The 24,310-nt window shown below is 41.1% G+C and overlaps 1 protein-coding gene across 7 annotated transcripts in view; it reads right to left on the reverse strand.

The window, feature by feature from the left end:
• Positions 1-24,310, reverse strand: part of MAST4 (microtubule associated serine/threonine kinase family member 4) — a 443,204-nt gene that overhangs the window by 43,630 nt on the left and 375,264 nt on the right. For all 7 annotated transcript variants that reach the window (XM_075932355.2, XM_075932356.2, XM_075932359.2 and 4 more), the window contains 5 exons: positions 23,533-23,594; positions 19,911-19,996; positions 3,754-3,962; positions 1,942-2,080; positions 325-457 (listed from right to left, as the gene is read on the reverse strand). In XM_075932355.2, coding sequence (XP_075788470.2) covers positions 325-457; positions 1,942-2,080; positions 3,754-3,962; positions 19,911-19,996; positions 23,533-23,594 — 629 coding nt within the window. The remainder of the gene's footprint in view (positions 1-324; positions 458-1,941; positions 2,081-3,753; positions 3,963-19,910; positions 19,997-23,532; positions 23,595-24,310) is intronic.

Below are 24,310 nucleotides of genomic sequence, written 5' to 3' on the forward strand. Positions count from 1 at the left end.
TAGGATTTTAGCACCCTTGATTGTACAATGCATCATGAGTTCTGCAAATACTCTGCTGAGACTCCTGAATTCCTTATAAAACCAGATTTCCATTTGTCTCTCTCGCCATCTCACTTCCATACAATTAGATCGTCCATCTTACTAATAGACCATAATGTAGGGGCGGGAAAAAGCATGGAACACTCTGCAGTGAACCAGTAATACATCTGAAATACCAATGCAGAAACAATAATAGCAGCTTATATAATATTATGGCATTATCTCATTGGTAAATATGGCTTTTTGTAATCTTCCAGTGTAGAAATGAAAAAAAGCATCTCTTACCTGTTTGTCAAGGAACTCTCTAGCATCCTTCTCAATGTGACCCTCATAAAGATTGGTAGTCATGCTCATTAGCCCCACCTTAGAAAGTCCAAAATCTGTAAGTTTTATATGTCCCATGGATGTTACCAATAAACTGCAAATCAGAACAACACTCTATTACAATATAAACCTAAATTGTAGTCACAGGATTATGCATTAACAGTACTGTGTAACTGTTTCAAAAACAATGTAGGAAGCTACTAGGCTAGACACAGAGGCACTGTAGAAGTCATCAAATGCATCATCATTTATATCTGCTTAAACACCTAATAGCCAAAAGATCTTAAAAGGCTCCATCATAATGGCCACCAAAAAAAAAAAAAAAAAAACCCTAGCTTAGTCAGCACAAGGAAAAATGGCAATAATTCCAGCAGACACACGAACAGACTCTAACTTAAAAAGAAAAAGGAGGAATTAGTTTTTTCTACCTTTAACTGACTGTATCACCTCATTTCAATAGGGGAGAATGGGGTGGGGGAGGGGAGAAACAGATATCAAATTGGCAGGCAGCGGATACACAGTACAGGTGGGCATTTTGACTTATTTGGGATTCAAACAGTTTTGAAACAGGAGACAATGAAATTTATTAAGAGTTGTGTCAGATTCAGTCTTAATTTTAGCAACCTACCGTAACACAGTTTAGACTTATAAAAGACAGAAAGTACAGTAAAACTCCAGTTGTTCAGCATCCAGTGGTCCGCCACTCCTGATGGTCCGGCACCAACTGGATCCCGGAAGTGCTCTGGCCAGCCGAACAATTGGAGCTGCTCTGCCTCCAGTTTCCCCAAGTCCGGCACTGCTGAAACTGACGAGCGGCAGACTTGGGGAAGCCAAGGGAAGAGCAGCTGGGGTGCTGCCGAGTTGGTCCCGCAGCACCGCCCCTCACCTGAGCAGCGCTGCGGGACCAACCCGGCAACACTCCAGATGCTCTGCTCCCCAGCTTCCCCAAGTCTGCTGCTGCTGAAACTAACGAGCAGAGGACTTGGGGAAGCCGTGGGGCAGAGCACCTGGAGTGCTGCCCACTCTGCGCAGTTCCCCGCCGAATCCCCCCACCCCCTCAGACCCTTCATAGCCCCTCTTCCGGTACTCCGGCATATCCAATAATCTGGCACCCCCTAATCTAATAAAGTGCCAGATTGTTAGAAGTTTACTGTAGTATAATTCCAAATAGTGTAGATATGTGACAAAGGGGCAAAATCTTTCATTTAACACTGACCATAAAGGAGTTTGCAGGTGCTATCTTTTCATACTCAGCATTAAATAAGGTACAAAACATATGTAGAGAGAGCGTGTTCTTATTAGCCAGACTTTATTATCCTTCATTTCAGCCACGTGGATAAATGTATTTCTCTTGTGCTAATCTTACAGCTTCCCGTAGCCTAAAAGGATTGTAAAAATCAACACATCCTCTATAATTATGGCTAAATCACCCTACTCATATTATAAATCTATTATGTGAAATTCTAAATGTATGGGAAAATATTCATAACAAAACATCCATTTTCTGCAGAGCAAAATTACATCTTTCATATCTGAATAATTCTGAGACTTTTTTGTGTTTATATTCTATACACTTACTTGTCTGGCTTCAAATCCCTGTGTACAATTCCATAATTATGCAGATATTCCAAGGCTAGAACAGTCTCAGCAAAATACATCCTTGCCATATCTACAGGTAAAGGACCCATATTCTTCATTAAAGTAGCACAATCTCCACCTGCAAATACAGAAAAAAAAGTTCTAGGGGGTATCATATTTTGGGTGCACAGACATAACTAAGGCATGTTGCACATGCAGGCATAAGTTGACCTCCATATATTTACCAATTGCACAAGGATTCTGAATGTTCACCATTTGAATATTGCCTTTTAGGTTTATTCTGAAAAATACTTTCATATAAGCAATTTTGACTGAGAGGAAAAGGAAATAGAAACTGATGCCAAAGCAGCAGAAAGATATCTTAAATACCTGATTGCGGTATTTAAAAAAAGTTTTTTCCTTAATTCTGATTCACTACCACAAATGCCATGATTAAGTCTTAGGGTTGGCCTATGCTACGTGACAGTTACACCGCTACATCGGTGTAACTATGCTGTTCAAAACTGTTGAAAATTCACACCCTCTCTGCAAATCAGTTATACTGACCTAATGCCCAGCGTTGACAGCAGTAGCTCAATGGAAGGGCTTTTTCCAGCAACATAGCTATCCTCTCAGGAAGATGAAGTACCTACATAGACAGGAGAAGCTCTCCCATTGGCACAGGTAGCATCTTCACCAAGAGCTGCTCTTTGGGTGTGTCTAGACTACATGCCTCCGTCGACGGAGGCATGTAGATTAGCCAGATCGGCAGAGGGAAATGAAGCCGCGATTAAAATAATCGCGGCTTCATTTAAATTTAAATGGCTGCCCAGCTCTGCCGATCAGCTGTTTGTCGGCAGATCGGGGCAGTCTGGACGCGACGCGCCGACAAAGAAGCCTTTCTTGATCGGCACAGGTAAACCTGGTTTCACGAGGCTTACCTGTGCTGATCAAGAAAGGCTTCTTTGTCAGCGCGTCGCGTCCAGACTGCCCCGATCTGCCGACAAACAGCTGATCGGCAGAGCGGGGCAGCCATTTAAATTTAAATGAAGCCGCGATTATTTTAATCGCGGCTTCATTTCCCTCTGCCGTTCTGGCTAATCTACATGCCTCCGTCGACAGAGGCATGTAGTTTAGATGTACCCTTTAAGTCTAGGCAAGCCCTTAATCTATTTACTCACATAAGATATTTATATGGCCCCATCAACATACAATCTGCATCTCTCTTACTCTTTATTGTATTTATTTATAATATCACTGTGCGGTAGAGAAGTATTGTGATGCCCATTTTACAGAGGGTGAAATGACATCTAGAAAGGCTAATCAAGATTACACAGTATATATCTTTTCTTTCACAGCTCAGAATAACAGCTTAACCATTGGATTTTCTTTTCTCTCGAGGTCAGGGTCCCCTAGAAAGTTTCTCTTTGAGGTTTCAAGCTTATTACTGTATGCTTTCAGATGTATTATCATTTTCATGACGGTGAAAATTTCAAAAGCAGAGGAAAACATCTTAACTTCATTTCCTTATGAATTTCCAATGTTACAGGACACTATGATCATAAATTATAACATACTCATTCAAAGGGCATTATTTCACTTTAGAACTTCAACACAAGTATTTTACAGGTAATCACCAAAAGATAATGATTGAGAGTGAAGCAAACTCATTGCTGGATTTAGGTGTACATGCCTAGTGTACAGAGAACAAACAAGGGAGCTTCTGTCATCTAAATATGGTATGGGTTGATTTTCCTTTTCTAATGCTTAAAGACACAGTTTTTCCCACTGAAAAGAGCATAAATACTTTACCTTCCACATACTCCATGACCATACATAAATGGCGTCTAGTTTCAAAGGAGCAGTACATGCTGACGACAAATGGATTTTCTGCAAATGTCAGGATATCGCGCTCAACAAAGGCCTGCTGGATCTGGTTTCGGAGGATGAGATTCTGTTTGTTAATTTTCTTCATGGCAAATCTCTGTCTGGTTTCTTTATGTCGCACAAAATAAACAGCACTGAAACAGCCCAAACAACAGAAGGATAAAAGGATCAGTGACTAGATACATTTATGTGTCTCTCTCTCTCCATACTACCAAACAAACATGCTAGTGAGTAGTCTTTCACATGAGCTCCCAAATGCAGTATTGTTTCATGATCAAGATGCATCATCAATTGATACATCAATTACACCCAATTAAAAAACCTAAACAAAGCATGCAAATGCTCAGCTCAGATGGATTCTGGCCACTTCCACCTGCAAAGGATTTATATAGAAAACACAACTATGGCCAATATTATAAATCATTCTGACAAGTGCCTATTCTGCAAGAGTGTGTCATAATTATGATTCAGCCTCCATTTCGGGGGATTTTCAAGTTAAGTCATAGACTTCTCCTGAGATTTCACATATGAAATGCCTGGAAGGGCAAAAGCTGCTCAGTGGGGTGGCTCCCTTTTTGCCAGCTGCAAAGTGCCTCATCTGTTATACTCACCCTGTTTCTGACATCAGCATTTACCACTACCAAGGGCAGATCAGCAGCGGCTGATTCCATCAAAATGCATCACTGTGTCAGCTTCCCTATTAATTTGGGATTTAGCGTTGACCCAGAGGTGTAGAAATTCCACTGGGGATAGCACTGAGTGGACTTCCCCAGTGATTTGAAGGTGAGGAGGGGAGGGGAGAAGCGGAGTGAAAGCAAAACAGGATCTGAGCACCAGGATTTGGTGAAATGACCTCTGCACTGGAGTACAGACACAGGATGTAAATTACCACATTTCCTACAAACCCTGAAAATGTTTATATTACGTGAGATTACCTCAATTTTGTAATATTTATTGCTTAGGGCATTTTAGTATGTAATTATCATAGTAGTTCCGGTATATGGTAAAGAAAATATAAATAGGAGATGGAGAAAGCAGAGAATAAAGAAGTTGATTATGTAGTTTCTAATTCAATTTGTGGCCCCCGGAGGCCCAAATAGCCACATAATTATTGAAATAAAAAAGGCAGCTCAGCATTTACTTCCTCATAATCACTAATCTTGATAAAAGTATTCTAAGCCCACAGTAGACTAATTTGTAAACCTTTCCAAACAGCTAAAGCCTGATTTTCCTGGTGTTTTCTCTGATTGAAAGGGGTGTCATTAATTCTTTCCATTGTCTCTGTAAGTACAGTCCCCAATCAAGGGTGGGGCAGCTGAAATACATGATCTCATAATGACTAGGTAGAAAACACCTTGGGCATAAAGTGAGTCAAACCCCACCCTTTGTAGAAGACACACTCCTATTTCATGCTCCTACCCACCCAGATGGAATTAAAAAAAAAAAAAAAGGGAGTTACTCAACTTCACAGATCAGTTCAGTACTCCTCCCTGTTGGCTGCTTACCTCCTTTTCCCACCCCTCCCTGATATTGGTTTTCCAATTTGCTCCCACATTCCATTTCATTTGGTTTCTAATCCTCCTCTTTTCCCCTTTGCCCTTTCTTTCCCCCTCCTCTTTGCTCCCATTTCTTTTCATCCTCTCCTCTCTTTTCCTACTTCAACACTCTTATTTTTGTTACCTTCCTGACTTGTTCATATGGAAAAGTGACCCCTTTACATGCCTGAATCCTTAATCCTTCAAGGAACTCTTATGCCAATAAACAGTTCCACTGAACTCTGCAAGACTGTGGGCAGAAACTCCCTTTTCAGGAGGAGACCTCTGAAGCACTGCTGAAGGACTCCAAAAGCTGACCTTCAGCCAGGTATAGCAAGAAGAGCCCTTAACAATGTAGTAACAGACATTAATTGCGTCTATTAACATTGAATCTTAATAAATATGATTCCTATTATGCAATCATAGTACTGCACAGTTAGTATTACCAAATTAAAGACAACATCACAGGAACTAGTAAGATCAAACTTATCTGACCTGACAAATAAATTATCACCATGATTAATATTAAATATTTCACTTTGTCAAGCCACAACCTCGGCCTTTAATGACACAGGCAGGCACCCACATAAGCTTCCAGGTAAACAGGGATCGGCCATACACATTTTTCCAGAAATATCTGTCAATTTCAAGCAGTATCAAACTAAACAGCAAGCAGAACACAGTAAGTGTATATAAACACATGCCCACATTGATTATATTGTATAATGTTTTACATTTCCCATGTGCCTAACAAAAGAAAAGAAACTCATCCCACAGAACTGAATAGTGAATGGTGTGATCTCAGATTGTCACGTTCACTCAGGCAACCAGAAACTGAGTTTTTTGAGTTTCCTGTTAGTTGGTGCCAAAGGAGCACAATTCAACTTTGCAGCAGATGAATACTTTATTTCTGACCCCTTGTCCTTTTGTTTGTATCTGAAGTTATGCCCTGTGTCAACATGGCTTGACACACTGGTAAACAAAGGTTGTTTTTAATCGTAAAGCACCTTGTATCTATAACATATTTGTGTTTGCAGAAATGAAGAAAGTGACTCCAGATACATTTGTGTTGTAGATACCCTTTCTTCCTCTGAGATTACACTGAATTCATGGTAGTTATGCCACTTTTCTAACCCCTCCCCCCCCCAACCTGCCAATATCCTGAGCTTACCTGAAACAACTCTATACCACAAAATATTGAGATTAAAGGGCCAAATCCTGAGAGAGTTTTAAATTCCCATTGAATTAAATATTGGTAGTTATATGTACTAACTGGTCACGGAAGTGGTTGTTGAAAAGCTACACTTCCCAGAGGAAAAAAGTAAATAAAAAGGTACAAAAATTGTTGCGGTTTCAAAAAATGGGGAAAAAATTAAATGTGAATTGCTATCTATATACATCATCAGGTACACAGGTGCTTATCTTTTAGACTAACTGCTTTGCAAGTCTTTGTATATATTGCACTTTGAATGGAAGGGTGGACTGGGAAGAATATACAGTCATAAACACTTGATGGAGGAGCTGAAAGTATCACAACTTCATTGCTATAAGATTGAAAAAAAAATAGAGAAACTTCTCGTTGCTGCATCTTACCATTCTTAGGCAGACCTGTTTTCTGTACCATGCCGTTTTGGACTATGACTGCCCCAAATCATTGAACTTCCAGAACTGTACAATAGCTTACCAAGTAAAGGGTGCAAAAATATGGTCTCATTATTTCATGACATCTGTGGAGATGTTACTGCTACAGATAGGAAAAGATGGAGCATACTACAGATTATCCTTCATCTTCAGTGAGACCCATTTCAAACTCACAATTTCTACTTTCCTTGAATGCTTGCTAGTAGCATATTTCTGTCTTGGATAGGTGTTTCTGATCTGCAGGCTAGTACCTGAAATGTACAGCCCTGCAGCTGAAATAATATTGTCCCCAGCATACTGGGTGAAGCGCCACTGTGCAAAATTAACAACTGATTGAACGTGGGATATGGCATCACAAAGGATGGGATTGGTGAAGATAGAGTGGAGAACAAAGTTGGCCTTCAGCCTCTTAGTGGATAACTGCCCAGTTGACTTTGATAAGATAATTGACCTTCTCTTCCAGCTCTTTCCTCATTTTTTTTAAAGAAGGTCACAAAGATTTAGTAACATGAGAACAGTCCCTTATAAGCCCATGGTAGCATCGCAGGAAATCCCTTCACTTTTGTAATTAACTGAACAATTTATTTTCCTTTTGCTTCCATTTTGCATGCTGGCCAATATTTTAAAAGGTCAGACCAAAGAACTTCACTTGATATTAATCTTCTCAGGTGTCAGATTTCTTTTAGAGAGACTACATTTATAGGTTTTAATTTTACTCCACAGATACATAATCATTTTTCCATATGTTGTTCAAAATCCTTGCTGCAGACCATGATAACACATAGAACGGGGGCATATTTATAGAAACCTGCAAATCTGCAGATATTTGCTTTATATCTGTGGGTATTTGTATTCACAGATGTGAATGTGGCTATCTATGGCTCATTTTTGCAGATACAGATGCGGATACCAATTTTGTATCTACAACCCTGAAAATTTGTGGATAGCTGCTCAATATCCAAGGTTATCTACATCCACAGATGTGGATGCACATATCTGCAGATTATTTTTGCAGATCCACATTTTGTATCCGTGCAGGGCTCTATATATTTAATCCCAAAGGTCCCTCAAAACAGTCCTCGGGAAAACATGGAAAAGCTGCCAGTGTAATAGTCAATCTGAAGGGAATACAAAGTCACTAAGAATCCACATGATTTTACAAATATGATCAGATTCTGGGAACCCTCCACCCTCTCAAATCCCTGGTGATAAGATTTGCAACCAAGTCAGCAAGGCATTCACTTCTTCCATAAGTAAACTATTTTTCTAGGATTCTGGAAGTTCTTGAATTGTACCTGGTCCCATTAATGTAAGTATGTAATTAAGTAATGCACATTGGAAAAAATAATCCCAACTACACATACAATATGATGGAGACTAATTTAGCTACAACTACTCAAGAGAGATCTTGGAGTCATTGTGGATAGTTCTCTGAAAACATCCACTCAGGGTACAGCAGCAGCCAAAAAAGCAAATAGAATGTTAGGAATCATTAAAAAGGGGATACAGAATAAGACAGGGTATGTCTACACTACAGAGTTAGTTCGAACTAACTTAGTTCGAATTAGTTAATTCGAACTAAGCTAATTTGAACTAACGCGTCTAGAACTAAAAACTAGTTCAAATTAGCGTTTTGCTAACTCGAACTAGCATGTCCACATTAAGTGGACCCTGAACAGGGCTTAAGGATGGCCGGAAGCAGTGCCGGCAGGGCATCAGAGGAGGACCTAGAGCGTGGAGATGCTGTCTCAGGCTAGCCGAGGGCTGCGCTTAAAGGGACCCGACCCCCACCCCGGACAGACAGTTCTCAGGGGTTCCCCGCTTGAAAACCAGTCCTTGCTTGGAGTGCCCGGAGTGCCCACACTGGGCACATCACACCACTCGGCCATCAGCCCAGCTGCACTTGCCGCAGGCTGCCATCTGGGGAGAGGGGGCAATTGGGGGGCTGCAGGAGAGCTTCCACCCCCAGAAGCCTGCAGAGCCAGCCCAGTCCTCCCCATCAGGGGCTCGTACCCCATTCCTTCCTCACCTCCTTCCACTTACCCTTCCCTAGCCCCTTTTCTTGATGTACAAAATAAAGGACAATTGTGTTCAAAAATGGAATCTGTCTTTATTGAACAAAACTGGGGGAGACTGGGAAAAGGAGGTGGGAAAGGGGAAGAGAGAGGCTGGGAGAGAGGAGGGCAACTACAATGATATGGGGTTGGGAACAGGTCCCATATGAAGAGAGGCTAAAGAGACTGGGACTTCTCAGCTTAGAAAAGAGGAGACGGAGGGGGGGACAGGATAGAGGTCTCTAAAAGCAGGAGTTGGGTGTAGAGGGTGCATACAGAAAAGTTCTTCATTAGTTCCCATAAAGAAGGACTAGAGGACACCAAAGGAAAGAAATGGGTAGCAGGCTTCAAACTAGTAACAGAAAGTTCTTCTTCACAAAGCAAAAAGTCAACCTGTGGAACTCCTTGCTGCAGGAGGCTGTGAAGGATAGAACTAGAACAGAGTTTAAAGGGAAGTGAGATCAAGTCATGGAGGTTGGGTCCATAGAGTGGTATTAGCCAGGGGGTAGGAGTGGTGTCCCTGCCCAAGGTTTGTGGAAGGCTGGAGAGGGATGGCACGAGATAAATGGCTTGGTCACTGTCTTCGGTCCATCCCCTCCAGGGTCCCTAGGGTTGGCCGCTGTTGGCAGACAGACTACTGGGCTAGATGGACCTTTGGTCTGACCCAGGACGGCCATTGTAAGCTCAGGGCTCAGGGTCAGGGGTCTCACTGGACCCCCTTGATTTTCATGCACACCTGCTCCTGGGTGGCCAGGCTGGCAGCTCTCCTGCCCAAGCTGGCCACTTTCCTGTGCCTAGTGCGGAGGTCGTGGACGAGATCCACGATGTCCGCACTAGCCCAGGCGGGTGCCCGCCTCTTGCGGTCCCGGGCAAGCTCCCGGGAGCTGCCAGCCTGGTCCTGGGAAGAGGGGGAGGGCTGGGGGGCATTGGGTGGCTGGCTCGATCCGTGCCAGGTGCAGGGTCTGCTGGCTGGGTGCTGGCAGGCTTGCACCTGGAACGGGCACCGTAGCCAGCCCATGCCCCTTTAAGGGGTCCGGGGCAGGGAGGGGGGCATAGAGTTTCCCTGGTGTTGGCCAGAGTGGCCACCAGGGAAACCTGGGGAGGGCTAGCCTCCCACTAGTTCGAATTAAGGGTCTACACAGCCCTTAATTCGAACTAGCTAGTTCGAACTAGGCTTAATCCTCGTAAAATGAGGTTTACCTAGTTCGAACTAAGCGCTCCGCTAGTTCGAATTAAGTTCGAACTAGCGGAGTGCTAGTGTAGCGCCTATCAAAGTTAGTTCGAACTAACCTCCGTTAGTTCGAACTAACTCTGTAGTGTAGACATACCCACAGAAAATATCTTATTGCCTCTATATAAAACCATGGGACGCCCACATCTTGAATACTGCATACAGATGTGGTCACCTCATCTCAAAAGAGATATGTTGGCTTTGGAAAAGGATCAGAAAAGGGAAACAAAAATGATTAGGGGGGGTTGGAATGGGTCCCATATGAAGTGAGATTAAAAAGACTGGGACTTTTGGGCTTAGAAAAGAGGAGACTAAGGGGGGGATATGACAGAGGTCTATAAAATCATGAGTGATATGGAAAAAGTGAATAAGGAAAAGTTATTTACTTATTCCCCCAATATAAGAACTAGGGGTCACTAAATGAAATTAATAGGCAGCAGGTTTAAAACAAACAAAATGAAGTTTTTCTTCACTCAGCGCACAGTCAACCTGTGAAAATTCTTGCCAGGGGATGTTGTGAAGACTATGACTTTAACAGGGTTCAAGAAAGAGCTACATAGATTCATGGAGGTTAGGTCCATCAATGGCTATTAGCCAGAATGGGCAGGAATGGTGTCCGTAGCCTCTGTTTATCTGGAAATGGATGACAGGAGAGGGATCATGTGATGATTGCCTGTTGTGTTCCTCCCTCTGGGGCATCTGGTATTGGCCACTGTCGGTAGACAAGATACTGGGCTATATGGATCTTTGATCTGACCCAGCCATTCATATGTTCCATTCACTAAATATTCCTCAGTGATCAGAAACTCAGTAAGTGGGCACAATTGCAGAGACAGTAAATACTTTTTCACCCAAACTACATATAGGAGACTCTTTGAGGCATCTGTTTCTCACACTGCACTTGTTTTTGTATCCTCCAAGTAGCATTCAACTAGGATTTTGTCTCAATTAGCTGGACAACCCAGAGTTCCTGGTTCCAAAGTGGGTTTTCCTTTGTAGACTTTAAATGTGAGTGAGAATATATTTCTCATAAAAACAGAACATTAATGGAGATCGTCATTGATCCCACTGTTGAGGCAGTTTTGATGGTGAATCACTCTAAGTCCCATGCTAATGGTCACTCATTTCTCAGCTCATGATTTTCAGTACCTTGTTCCAGACCTTTTAAGATAACTCTGTGACACCAACATATACTATCAACAATTGCAGTGGTGTCCAGGATAATTTTGAGTGCAAAAACAACAACGCTACGTCTTTGCCAGGTTCTGCAAGGTTTTTCTGTCAGCCCCTTTGTGCCAGATCATGCTTGGTCATCTTTACCAGTGATGCCATCTAAGGCCAGGTCTACGCTGGCAGAGAAAATTGATGTAAGATACGCAGCTCCAGAGAGAGAGAGAGAGAGAGAGAGAGAGAGAGAGGAAATTCTCCCATTGACTTCCCTTACTCATCATAATTCCAAGGGGAATCAGTTCATAGGGGTGCCCCTTAGTGTTCAATTACTAAAGGTCCTTACTAGATTTGTTAAATTGAACCCTGGAACATTGATTTCTGGAGCGTCAATCCTCTAGTAAGTATAGAGAAGGCCTAAGTGCTCATCTTCTGAATTATACTATTTTAATCCTCTAGTTTCTGAAACTGTAGGTTTGGGGTATTTTACCTTTCTTTCTTGGCACAGAAGCTGGAATTTGCTTGAGGGATCTGTCTCATTTTGCTGAATAGCATTTATAGTTAGGAAAAAGCTTCACATGAGTGCCCTGTATTTTTCTGTTGTCATATTTAATCATAATGAGCAAAGTTTATCCCTCCAAAATAGTCTCATTACTGATGTAGGGATCTGTCAAATATTGCCTCATTTCAGCTCTAATATGAATTATTTCTGTCATTATTGCATGAAACATTGGAGCTGATTTGGCTGGGTTGGATACAGAGGATAATATAGTCCCACAGATCAAGGAGATTTAAAAACAAAATCTCAAAGGTCAAATGCAGATGTTAATTGTGGATTTTTTTTCCCCTATACAAAGAAACCTCAAAATCTGCCACAGGAGGAATGGCATGTGGTTTTCCTTAAATAATACAATCCTTGATTTAAAGTTATTTTTACAACTTCCACAATCTCGGTTACATTAGAGCCATTTAATAAAGTGGTCTAGATTTGGTGCTTGAGGCTAGAGAAGCTGAATTAATCTCTTTGACCTAGTTCTCTAATTTATCAAAAACCTTGAACTCCTTATGGGGAAAGGTGCACCTTGCTATATTTGAAGTTTGAAAGCTACAGTATTTATTTTTTTTAATGCTAGCTGCTTTGTTTTCAAGTAGAGTTTCATGAGACAAGATTTGTGAATTCTGCGTCACTCCAGAATTGAAACTTTGTCATCTATGACGAAGAGAATCCATCCAAGCAACTGTGACCGATAGTTTGTCAATGTGATAAATGTACAGGTAATAATTTAAGATCAGGACTATCTTCAGTTAGCTGATGCCCAAACACTGAGGGTGTGTCTAGACTACAGGAATTTTTTGAAAAAAGTGGACTTTTTTTTTAAAAATCTTTACCTGCATCAAGACTGCTGCTGTGTTCTTTCGAAGGTAAATCGAAAGAACGTGGCAGTTTTTTCGACCGTGGAAAACCTTGTTTTACGAGGAAGAACACCTTTTTTCAAAAGTGCTCTTTCAAAAAAAGGCTCTAGTAATGCAAACTGTGCTTTTACGAAAGAGAGCATCCAGACTGCCTGTGTGATCTCTACCGAAAAAGCAGCTTGCTTTTTCGAAAGTACTGATTGTAGTCTAGACACGCTTTTTCGAAAGTATCTTTGGAAAAAGGCACGTAGTCTAGACATAGCCTTAGTGATCAACTACCCAGATGATAAACCATAATAATTTTGTTTTCTTCCTGCTGCTACTCAAAGTTTTTGTCTCTTTCATGTAGATTTTGATATTTAAGCTGAAAAAAGCATCTCTCAACCTTTTAGGATAGGCTTACACTACTGCTTAAATTTACCTAACTTATGTCACTCAGAAGTGTGAAAAAGACACCCTCATGAGCTTACAGTGACCCAAGCGCTGTCCACACTGGCGCTATGTCAGTGGGAGATGCTCTCCTGCCAATATAGCTTCTGCTTCTCACAGAGGTGGCAGCTAATTATGCCCATGAGGGAGAGTGTTCGCCTGTCATCATAGAGCATCTTCACCAGATGTGCTACAGTGACACCCTTGCATCAGTGCAGTTGGGCTGATATAGCACTTTTACTAGAGAACTCCATAAGAATAAGTAACTCCTCCCACTTTTAATACTGCTTGTAAACGTCAGTGTAAAACAATGAAGTTTCTTATTAAATGAATCAACTCAGTAATTTGATGCTCAATTTGTAGCATTCCAAATATAAGGGAGAGCTGTGAATAATTGTAAGACCCCTAGAGTCAGCAGTAATTGAAAATGGCACCTTGAGCACCAAAAATATCTGCCTCTACAAGTTGGAATAACTCCATTAGCTGTTACCATTAAAAGGATCTTATTCCTTTATGTACTAGCTACTGGAAAGAAGCAAGACACTTAACTAATGTTACTCCCTTTATTAGGGGATGTTCATCCTGAGCATTGGAAGGGCACAAGCATTCTCAAGCATTCAAATCGTCAGATGGTCCACTGTTTCGTTACAACTCCACCATGCACAGGCCCTCAGTAGGAACTGAACCCAAGATCTTGAACACCAAAAAAAAAAAAAAAATCTAGCATTTACCATTTGATTGAAAGAAATTACTGGATCAGCTAGTTGAAATATTAGCCTTGTTACTTTACATGGACCAAACACGAATGAGAGATGAGAGATGCTTAGCCAGTATGTTTCAAGTACACAACCAAAATATTCAATTCACCACCATTTTCCAACTGAAAACATTCTAGACAGCTTTGTAATTGGCACCACATAATTGCATAAAGCAGGCACTATTATGTAAAACTATATCAACTGCCTAACAAATTTAAATGGGAATTTCACACCCACAATAAAACTATTAGATATAATTGATTGAACTTGTCTAGGCAGGCATGCTGACAACAGCTGCAAAGTGGACCAATGAGTTCCTGTATGTCACCGTTTGAAATTTCAAAGAACAGGCAGAAAATCTGCTTGAACCATAATGAAAATTAAAAATTTGGGGAGCATTAAAGGAAAACCTTTTGGCGGGGTGAGAGAGTTTAGGAGACAGCTTGCAAAACCATTAATGATTTGGCCTGCGTCCTACATGTTTACTGATTCACAGCTTGTTTAACTTCTTGTATATTCCCAACCATTCCCAAAAGCCTGATATACCTCATCTACTATACAGTCATTTAATTACACTACAAATGAGTTTACTCAATTGGTTACAAAGAGGAATACTGCTAAAATATCTACTCAAACTTTCAGAAACACAATGGTTCAAATTTAAACTAATGAAGTTTAACGTATCTGACAAATCTTTGCTACAATATGCTAAATCCAAGAATTACACTGTCAAACCATCAAAGTTAATGAAGGCACAAACTTTCATAGCAAAACCAAAAACAAACAAAAACACTGCATTGGATAACATTTTCTTCTCATTTGTTTCAGGAGGAATCCATTCATTATATCCCTGAAAGAAATAAAATATTACAACAACATAATCAAGTATTAACAAGCCCCATCACAAAATTTGACTAGTGACAGGTTACTGAGAATAAATCAGTGAAGCACAGACAGAATGCATATTTATTTAGATTACTTCACAAAGTTAATGAAGTGGAAAAATACTGGAAGAGAAAAAAATCCAAGTAGCATAAAAACAATAATGTTAATTTCAGATGCTTATACTTGTAATAAACAGTAATAAATGCCTAGGAAGAAGTTTATTGCTTTGTATTCACAGATGCAACAGACACTATTGCTCAATTATATTCCATTTCTTAGATAGAAAAAAGGAATTCAAGTACTAATGCTATGTTACCCTTTAAACATGCTGATCATAAATGTACAGTAAATCAACCAATCACATGCTGCCAAATCAATTAACCAAATGCCTGAAAAATGTCAAAGCAAATTAATCTACCTCCTACCTTGAAAAAGTGGAATGGAATCTAACCACATAGAGTATCATTTTCATAAGCACCTAAGTAAGTTAGGCATCCAAGGCTAATTTTCAAAAGTGACCTGTTGAAAGCTGAGAAGACTTCAAGCTCTTTTAAGTGTTGACCTTACTTTTGAAAATAAGCATTAGGCATTTTTGAAAATTTTACCCACAGCCCTATTTACCAAAACGGCATCCATTTCTCCTCCGTTAAACTTAGGTGTTTGGGCTTTTTATTCTTTAAAAATAGCACTTATTTGTAATAAAATATTTCTATAATATTATGTAGTTAAACACATACAGAAAAATAGGACTTTGAGAAGCTTTCAAAATGTAATAATTTCCTCTTAACATTTCACAATGTAAAGCCCACTTTATATTTAATACTGAGGCAGAAGTTGATTACATGGAGTTCAGATCCAGTTCAATAACTATCCCCCCGTCCTGCCAAGAAATCAAATTCCTCCTTGCCCACAAACTTGTTAGCGCTTCCTACATGATTCTTTATTTCCCCACTTTGTTTAACTTTAATTTGTATTTAGTATACAGCCATTTATGTCACATCAATTTTTTCCCTGCAAACACACTATATATAGTGGATACAAGAAGCAAATGATGACATTCATCCTTCCTCCACTTCCTGCCCAAGGCCTGAAGGGGCCATTTCTCCTCTTCTATATTCTTTCCATGAGCCCTGAAAGCCAACCTTTCTTGTGCATGATCTCCCACTTCTGAGTCCTAGGGACATTGTTTCTGCTCTAAGCTCTGTGATTTCCTTCCTCTCTGACCCTCCCTTTCCAGTCCTTACTCTTTTGGTAATGCCATTGTCTGTTATCGCTACCCATTCAAGTGTAACCAGAAATGCCTCTGGGTCATCTTCTGGTCCCACCTTTGTAAGTTTCACAGGCATTAGAGGAGCTGGGAGCTCTTGTGTGTGTATCATCTGTTACGGTCCCCAATGATTGCACTAGCATCAACATCTGTCCAGCCAGGTCCTCTTGTTGCTCCTGTGGATGCGCAGCCAGTTCTCTTACAAGCTGTTGAGCTTGTATTTGCTAACATGTTTTTCACCATAGCAAATGGAGGGGGGGAAGGGGAAGAGGGCCTGTTTCTGCTGCTGCATAGCCTGCTGCTGCTGACTGCCCATCACCTCATTTAACAGCTTCTCCACCTGTATTTTTTCAATAGCCTATCTATTGCTGACTGACCAGATGAAATTCAACTAGAAGGGTGGCTGACCTCCCTGGCCTTTTATCATCATCCTCTTTTAGCAGGGCTGGGATGAGATGCCTACCTTCTCTACCAGTGGTTAAGGAGATTGCTCACTGAAGGTGCTTTCTTGTGGTTGGGCTCAGGTCTAGCAGTCACTTCTCTAGAGCTTCCCCTGGTAACAACTACTCCAGTCTTGCAATGGTATGCCCCCTCTCATGTCTCGGCCCTCCAGCTAGGTGGTGCCCTTCTGTGTACCCCTTAGGGTTGCCAGAGGAACCCAGGCCTGCCCGCTCTACTGGGTTCTGTTGCAGGGTCCAATGGTAGGCAGCTAAGCCCTGTGCCTGAAAGTGAGGATGTCAAAATGCAATTTGTATCGACTATATGATTAGTCGATAAACGCCTTTGCAGAGCTGCAGTGGGAGTTCTTCCAGAGGAGCCGACTCAAGCCAGAACTGAGCAGTCGTGGCTCATGACGGCTCCAGAGCCACCTGTGCTCTAACTAAGAGCCACTGGGCTCTTACTACATTTAAAATGCAGAGGCGCAGCGATCAACGTAAGCTGGGACTGCTGGGTCCCAGTTTGCGCTGAGTCCAGCGGCCCCTATTTGCTGCAGACAGGGTCTGGTGCTGGAGCAGCCCTTGTTCATGGCGGCCGGGGCTGGCCGAGGCCAGGGGCTGCTCAGGCAGTACCCACTGTCCACAGCCAGTCTTGGCCGCTATGTACAGGGGCTGGTGCTGAGGCTTTACCAGTTCCCCCTAGCTCCGGTTCCTGCTCTCCTGCCCTTGCTGTCTCTGCCCAACAGAGGCAGCAAGAGAAGGGGAATCAACTAGTCTTGTATCCGATAAGCTTTTCCTACCCAAAAGTGTTATTTACTGCTGCCCCTCTGGCTTACTTCCTTACCAGTCCCCTCTTTCCCATCAGGTAAAGCAATAAACATGAAATAACTGAAACCCAAAGTAAAGTCTCAGACGTTCCGAGTATTATAAGTCCTCCCCCTCCTCAGTGAGCCGTCGTCGTCTCTATATCCAAAGCCTCAGGAAGCAGGGCTTTTTGCAGTGCTCTTTCCAGAAGTCCGGAGTCCATCTGCCCTCATTCTGAGCTTACTGAATTCCTCTTACAAGCCATGAATGCTTTACAGATATGGCAGAGTGAGTCCACCGGGGCCCAGTCTAGCTATTTGATGCCTCCCTTACCAGAGAGTCATTGGTGTATTTCATCACCAATACTCTATTTTATACTGGTTCTTACACCTGCACATACTACAGAACTCAATACTCATTTCTCCTCACTTGCTATGAAAGTTTGTGTGGGATCCCAATTATTTACAGGGTGAGAACATTTCAAAACATCTGTGGATCCCAAAGATTTCACATATTTCAGCCTGAGTTTGTTTGAAATCACAGGTTATTGGGCTTGCTTCAAACTACTGAGTGAAATTCAGTTCATGTTATGCAGAAGGCCAGACAGATTGATCATAAATATCCCTTCTGGCTTTACAAATTCATGATACTTTGTCTCCTCTGGTGTAGAGGTGGCTCTCTGCACTATGTTGTTCTATAACTGTCTAAGCCTCTAATGTAAGAAGCTGAGGCAGACAGACTTGTCTAACCTTTGTCTGGAGTTTCAGGGCTCCTGGCTCCATCTCTCCCTGCCCCTCCCCTCGCTCCTCTCCCCATCAGGAATCCCTCCAAAGTTGGGTGGGTTCAGTGGCTACAATTCTCTTTTGTCCTTCACTGGCTGCCAACTTGGTGCCCTCCCTATTCACTCTTTCCTCCAATGAGAAAGTTGGGGACAAGATGAAAGGAAGTAGCAGCTGTCGGGAGAAGAAGGAAGAGACACATGCCCCACTAAAGCAGCAGCAGCTGCTACCTACTGACAAGAGGACCTTTTTGAAGTACTGGGGCAACAGAGAGAATGAAATACGTGGTGATGAAGTGCCTAGGGGAAAATCTCTGCGGGGATGATTTGTGTGAAGTTGTATAATGAAAGCTGTGTTTGCATTTGCTACTTTTTCTTCAGGCTTTTTCTTTTTCTTCAGCCATGCAAGCAAGTCTGGGCACAGGCAATTGCCCCTGCATGCACTGTAGTAACTGACTGTCACAGGCATGCAGGGTAGAGTAGCTGCAGCCTTCTCCTTTGGTCATGGATCACAACAAAGAAATAACTAACTGTGACCAGAGAGCGCATTAACTATGTGGCCATTAAAAGCGAGCATGAGGTTCCACTGGATCAGGCAGGAAGGTGGACTGTCGCTATTTTCTCTTTTACATTCAGGGACTCTGCAGCAAGCACTCAGCCCTATAATGCAGCTGTCACATTCTGGCTGAGAGCAGAAAGGCTAGAATCAGCAGGACAAAGTCAGGACAAGGAAGCAGCTCTTCATCCCATAGCAGAGCCAACCTTTCTTGGGTAGCTGACTCCTCAACCACTGTAAGGCACACTCAAATTGTTTGAGTCCATTTTCCAAGCCTCTCAAAAAAGATGGGAGTTTGGATCTGTAAACATGCCTTAATCCTTCCCTGTATAGAGAGGGAACCCAAAAAGACCACAGAGCATAGCATGCAATGTCTGATCTTGATTTGAGCAGCACAGTATTGCCAAGATAGAGCACTGCATGCTGGGACATTTCCAAATGAAAAATGAGTGGTCTCATTTTAATCTCGGTATGCGTGGCCCTAAAGCTCACCACCTGTCAACGAAGCACTGAGTATGACATCATTCAGACATCTTTGGTTTAAACAGACTGGCATCAATGTATTTTCAATGTGAAAAAAATATTGTATATAACTGATTTAAAACAGCATCTATGTTTTCTTCAACTTATGCTTTTCTTCAACTTCTTAGGGCAGGACAACTAATTTTTAACAGTGTACTCTACAAATTCAATTATACTCCATTTCAAAATTTGAAAAAAATCTGCTAAAACTTTTTACATATTCTTCAAAACTCCATTTTATCATTTCAGCTTTAGCTTCCTTCAGTATCTTGTTCCACAGTGTTTCAATTGCCTGTTTTTCAATGCATCTATACATTATTTTAATTCACAAAACTGCAGCATGCTGGCAATCCTGGATTTTGTTACGGACTAGGACCAGTTTGCAGAAAGCTCAATTGTTTCTTGTATATCACCACTGTCAGTAATAATATGGGAAATGCATTTGGTATAGAAATCAGAATTTGAAAAACACACAGCCCACACGTATGTGCATGCACATATGCACGCACATTCACACACCTATCTCTGCTGTTTACAGTAAGAAATAATGGGAAATTATGCAGAAACAAAATGCAGAAGAGCTGTTACACTCATGGATTACTCACCCATAAGCTCCATTACTAATCAATTTAATTGTTTCAAAATCACTTTCACGAGGTTTTCTCCGGAGCTTCACTGATTTATTAGAGTTCTTTTAAGTACAAAAGGGAGAGAGAACAAAGTTAACACTCTACAGACATATAGAAAACAGAAAATATTCTTTACTGCCCTCAGGCTTGCAACATGTTCATCAAAACCATGGTAGAATATTTTTATGTCTCTGGTCAATCAGCCACAGCTCAACTGGTCAGGGGTCAGAGAAGTCTCTGAAACAAGCTGTCATTCCATCAGAAACGTATATACTATTCTGTCTCTGTTCATCTACTCACCTCTGTGGTGAGATGCTGGCAGGTGGGGCCAGATTTAAAAAAAATATTCAGCCATCTCAGGATGCAGATAGGCACCAAGCCTGCTTAAGCATTTTTGTAAGTACTGCTGAACACCCAGCTGCCTCTCTAGGTGACTGAACACTTTTGTAAAGTTCTAACAAGGATGGATGAACTTGTTGTCTAATATGGAGGAGAGAGGGCAGAGAGAGTCAGAGCTGGGAGGAACAATGTGAAGAGGTATTGAAGCAGCACACAGAGGTAGTGGGGTAAAAAGGAGAAGGCCAGAGCTATGCAGTGAAGCATAATATGAACCTTCCATTCTGTCCCCCAAAATTCCTAATATCAATGCTGCCCGGTGGTACATAGAGAGCTGAGAATTAAGTGCTTGAAATCTTAATACTGTAGAGAGTTAAGGTTGCCCAATGGTGCATCGTGTCCTTCTAGAATGTCAAATCTGAAAACCAGGAAATATAAAGTCTTGCCACTCCCACAACACAATCTTAACTTCCCCACTTTGGAACTAGCAACAGCCATTAAGCATGGTTCAGTACATGGGGGTGGGCAGGATTTACTACAGTAGACAGAAGAGGAAGGACTAAGATAACGTGTCATTTGTGCTGCACTCCACAGATTTGAATTCTAGCATTTACTAATGTACACTCCCAACAGTGTCAGTCTAGTTGTACTGCATAGTGGAGGGACTGAATGTTTGGAGCATATTAGCACATCTATTACAAGACATGCACAAGGATTTCAAAGAGATCAAATATGCCTCATTTCAGCACCAAGTTCTGCAGGATATGCCAGCAATGATGCACAGAATTGTAGTTGTCATGGGAATTATCATCAATGTGGTGGTATACATAAGAATGATTTCTGGGGGACAGTATGGGATCAGTGAAGGTACTTTCTTGGAAGAAAGTAGGCAAAGAGGAGTTGCATTTTACAAGACTGCAGTGGTTTGCATGGAGAAAACACAATGTTTGAGTGTAGATAGCTCCCTTTCTCTATGCTTGACCTAAACCCAGTTCTGCCTTAGCAAAGGGAAGTGGTTAAGCCTGTGTCATGCACTCTATCCCCAGAGTGTTTTGTAGAAAATAAATGGACTAGTATGCACAGATGAGAAGTTAAGATTACAGCGTAGGGGAGATTTACAGCTCAACTCTTTGTATCTTGGTTGCCAACGTTTGGAGTTTAGCTGACCGTAACATTCTGGAAAGGTACGATGCACCTGTGGGAAACCTTCACTCTTAATTAGGTGTGAGGATACTTAATGACATAACACTTTCCTGTACATATGGCAAAGAAATCCTCTTCCTACTTTGTCACGTATGTGCTCAGCACCCTTTTCATTTCCTGCAGAACCAGTTTAAATAAATATTGAACTCTGGTGAAGCCACTCATTTGGGCCCCAAGACTTACTCAAGAACTTTCTTTCCTACATCCAGCCTCAAAATAGATCTGGTCTGCCACATAGAAAGGAGATTTTAGTTCCAGAGAATGTGTCTGAATTGATGTATATATTCCATCACAGAGGGTTCAGGATATTTTCAGAGAGCTCTCAAGCAGCACATACCGTCCACAGCTAGTAGCACTGGGGGATGAGTGGTAAACTTCTAATTATTTTAATCTATTCCTAGCAGGAAGACCCAGTGTGGCAGCATTAATTAGCCTTACTTTCCTGTACTGTCAACTTGCAACTTTAAGGTGTTCAGAACTTCTGAGGATATCCCTACACAAAAAAGGAAGGGACCAACACTGGTGCCAGTCTGGGCATTTGGAAAAGGACAGGAGGCAGTTGGGGAAAAAATTATTCTGCAGCCAACCATTTTGCATAAATGGGGTATATTTATATAACAATACAGTACATGAAAGCAAGTGCTAGTAGAATGATATCATCTGGAGCTGGAAGTGAAGCTCATTAAGTCATTTAGTTCACTTGCTTGCCACTACAAGACTGTTCCTAATTACACATTTATGAGTGTTTTGGACAGTCTAGTTTTACACTTGCTAAGCAACATGGTTTCCAGAGACTAACACAATACATTATCATGAAGTGTTTCCTGATATGTAGCCTGATATCTAGACTTATGACCCCCTAGTCATTGCTTATCTAAGCCATACATATTTAACTGTCAGTTTCTCTGCATAATTCAGTAACTTCAGCTCCCTAATCTTTTTTGTTGTTCCCCTCTAATCTCTGACCAGTTTGTCAGTATATTTCTGACAATTAAGTGCCAATATTTTAGAGACAGACGGATCAAAGCTGCATAAAAGGTACAATTACCTCCCTCTCATAGCACCTGAACCCTTTGCAGACAGCATCCTGCCACCAAATCAGGAGCGATCATAAGATGATAAAACCGCAGACACATTCTGAGGCCTTTTCCCAGAATACTAGAAGTATTTTCATCAGATACCTATGTATTCTATTTTATATGGTAGCAATTCTTGTAAAGCTTGTCATAACAATTAACTATTGCTGAACTGAATTATATATGCAGCCCAAAGGCATTTTTGTTGTTGCAAAGCTGCACTGAAATCCTACCTCTATTTGTTTAGGAAAAAAATTGATAGGTTTGTTTTTTATTATAATGGGCCAAATTCTGGCCTTAAGCACACCAGTAATTCCAGTTACCTCCCTGGACCTTTATTCTATCTTAAGCAATTTAAACAAATGACTCCAAGGGATTACTGTATATTACTCATTACTACAGCCCTAATATAATATCTTCACAATATGTATCTTCAAGGTGCAGTAAAACAGCTTTTAAATGCAATGCACAATCCTCCTACTTACAAAGTTTAATTTCCAAGTCTAGAATTACTACTTAAATCTGTTGATTCTTATCTATTCAGTGCATTGCACTCTCTTAAATTTTGGATCATTATGTACATGGAGCACTTAAATGTCCGTGCAAACATTTTTAGTTTTAATTTTGGGGGGATTTTTAAACCCTTTTCAGAAAGAGAAAATAATACTGTGTTTAAGTTGTATTAAATGTAATAGAAAGAAAATAAGTGAGTCTCTGGTAATAGCTAACTCTATACACACAAGTAAATATTTATGAAAATGATGAAAATTACAAGTTCCTGAAACAGAAGGCATAGCTGGGCTATTGCTTATTGCTATCTTTAATCAGTGTTACACATTAGCATTAGTCTGAAAGTCAGCCTATATTCTGTTTGGCCTGCCATGTACAAAATCTTCTAGCGAACGTAATGAAACAATGTGTTTTAAAACTGATGTATGAAAAACATTAGCCACCACCACTGAAATAGGCAGATTTACACTTACCGCTTCATCAGTTTCTGGAGTTTCTGCTGTGCCACTGTCATAGCTAGCTAGCTGAGCTATTTCTAAAAACAAAGGATAGAAACTTCATTTTAGATATAGCAAACAGAAGTGCCAAACTAAAACATGAAAAAGTCACTTCTCAGGAACAAAGAGTTAACAATAGTACTGTATTATATGAGTGGTTGGATGACCTTTAAAATTCAATTAATTCCTCCAGTTTTGGAGGATCATCTCCTTTGAGAAATCCTGACCTGTTGTCCAATGCCTTCTGTAACAGAAATGGAGTTGTTATGAACACTGAGATGTAACAATTTCATGAACCTTGTATATGCTGAGAACTGTGAGGAAAAGTTACTGTACACTGGGGTTATAAGACTTCCCTGTATGAATGTATTGATCTAGCAGCAGAGGGCTGTGGGAACACAATACAAGGAAGCAACACAATGCCTACGTAAATACAATCATTTTTGTAGCTACTGGAAAGACAATGAGACAAACTGTTGGCTTAAAAGATCCTATATCCTGTCTCTAGTTCCAGTATGCTGTAAACTTTGTTTTGCCAGAGATGGGAGTTACCAGATCTAAGGGATAAAACAATTAAAAAGTGACTCCTGTGAAGGGAGGTGAGTCACCAGGGACTGTCAAGAAACAGTGAGCTCTGACAGAGAGACCCACTGGGAAAAGTCTATAGGAAGGAACACCCTGTGTTGATAATGTTAACAAAGGATTGAGGGACACAAATGACAAAGGATTAAGGGACACAAATCAGATATTTGAA

Source organism: Pelodiscus sinensis, chromosome 6 (genome assembly GCF_052426305.1).
Source record: "Pelodiscus sinensis isolate ZL-2025 chromosome 6, ASM5242630v1, whole genome shotgun sequence".
NCBI lineage: Eukaryota > Metazoa > Chordata > Testudines > Trionychidae > Pelodiscus > Pelodiscus sinensis.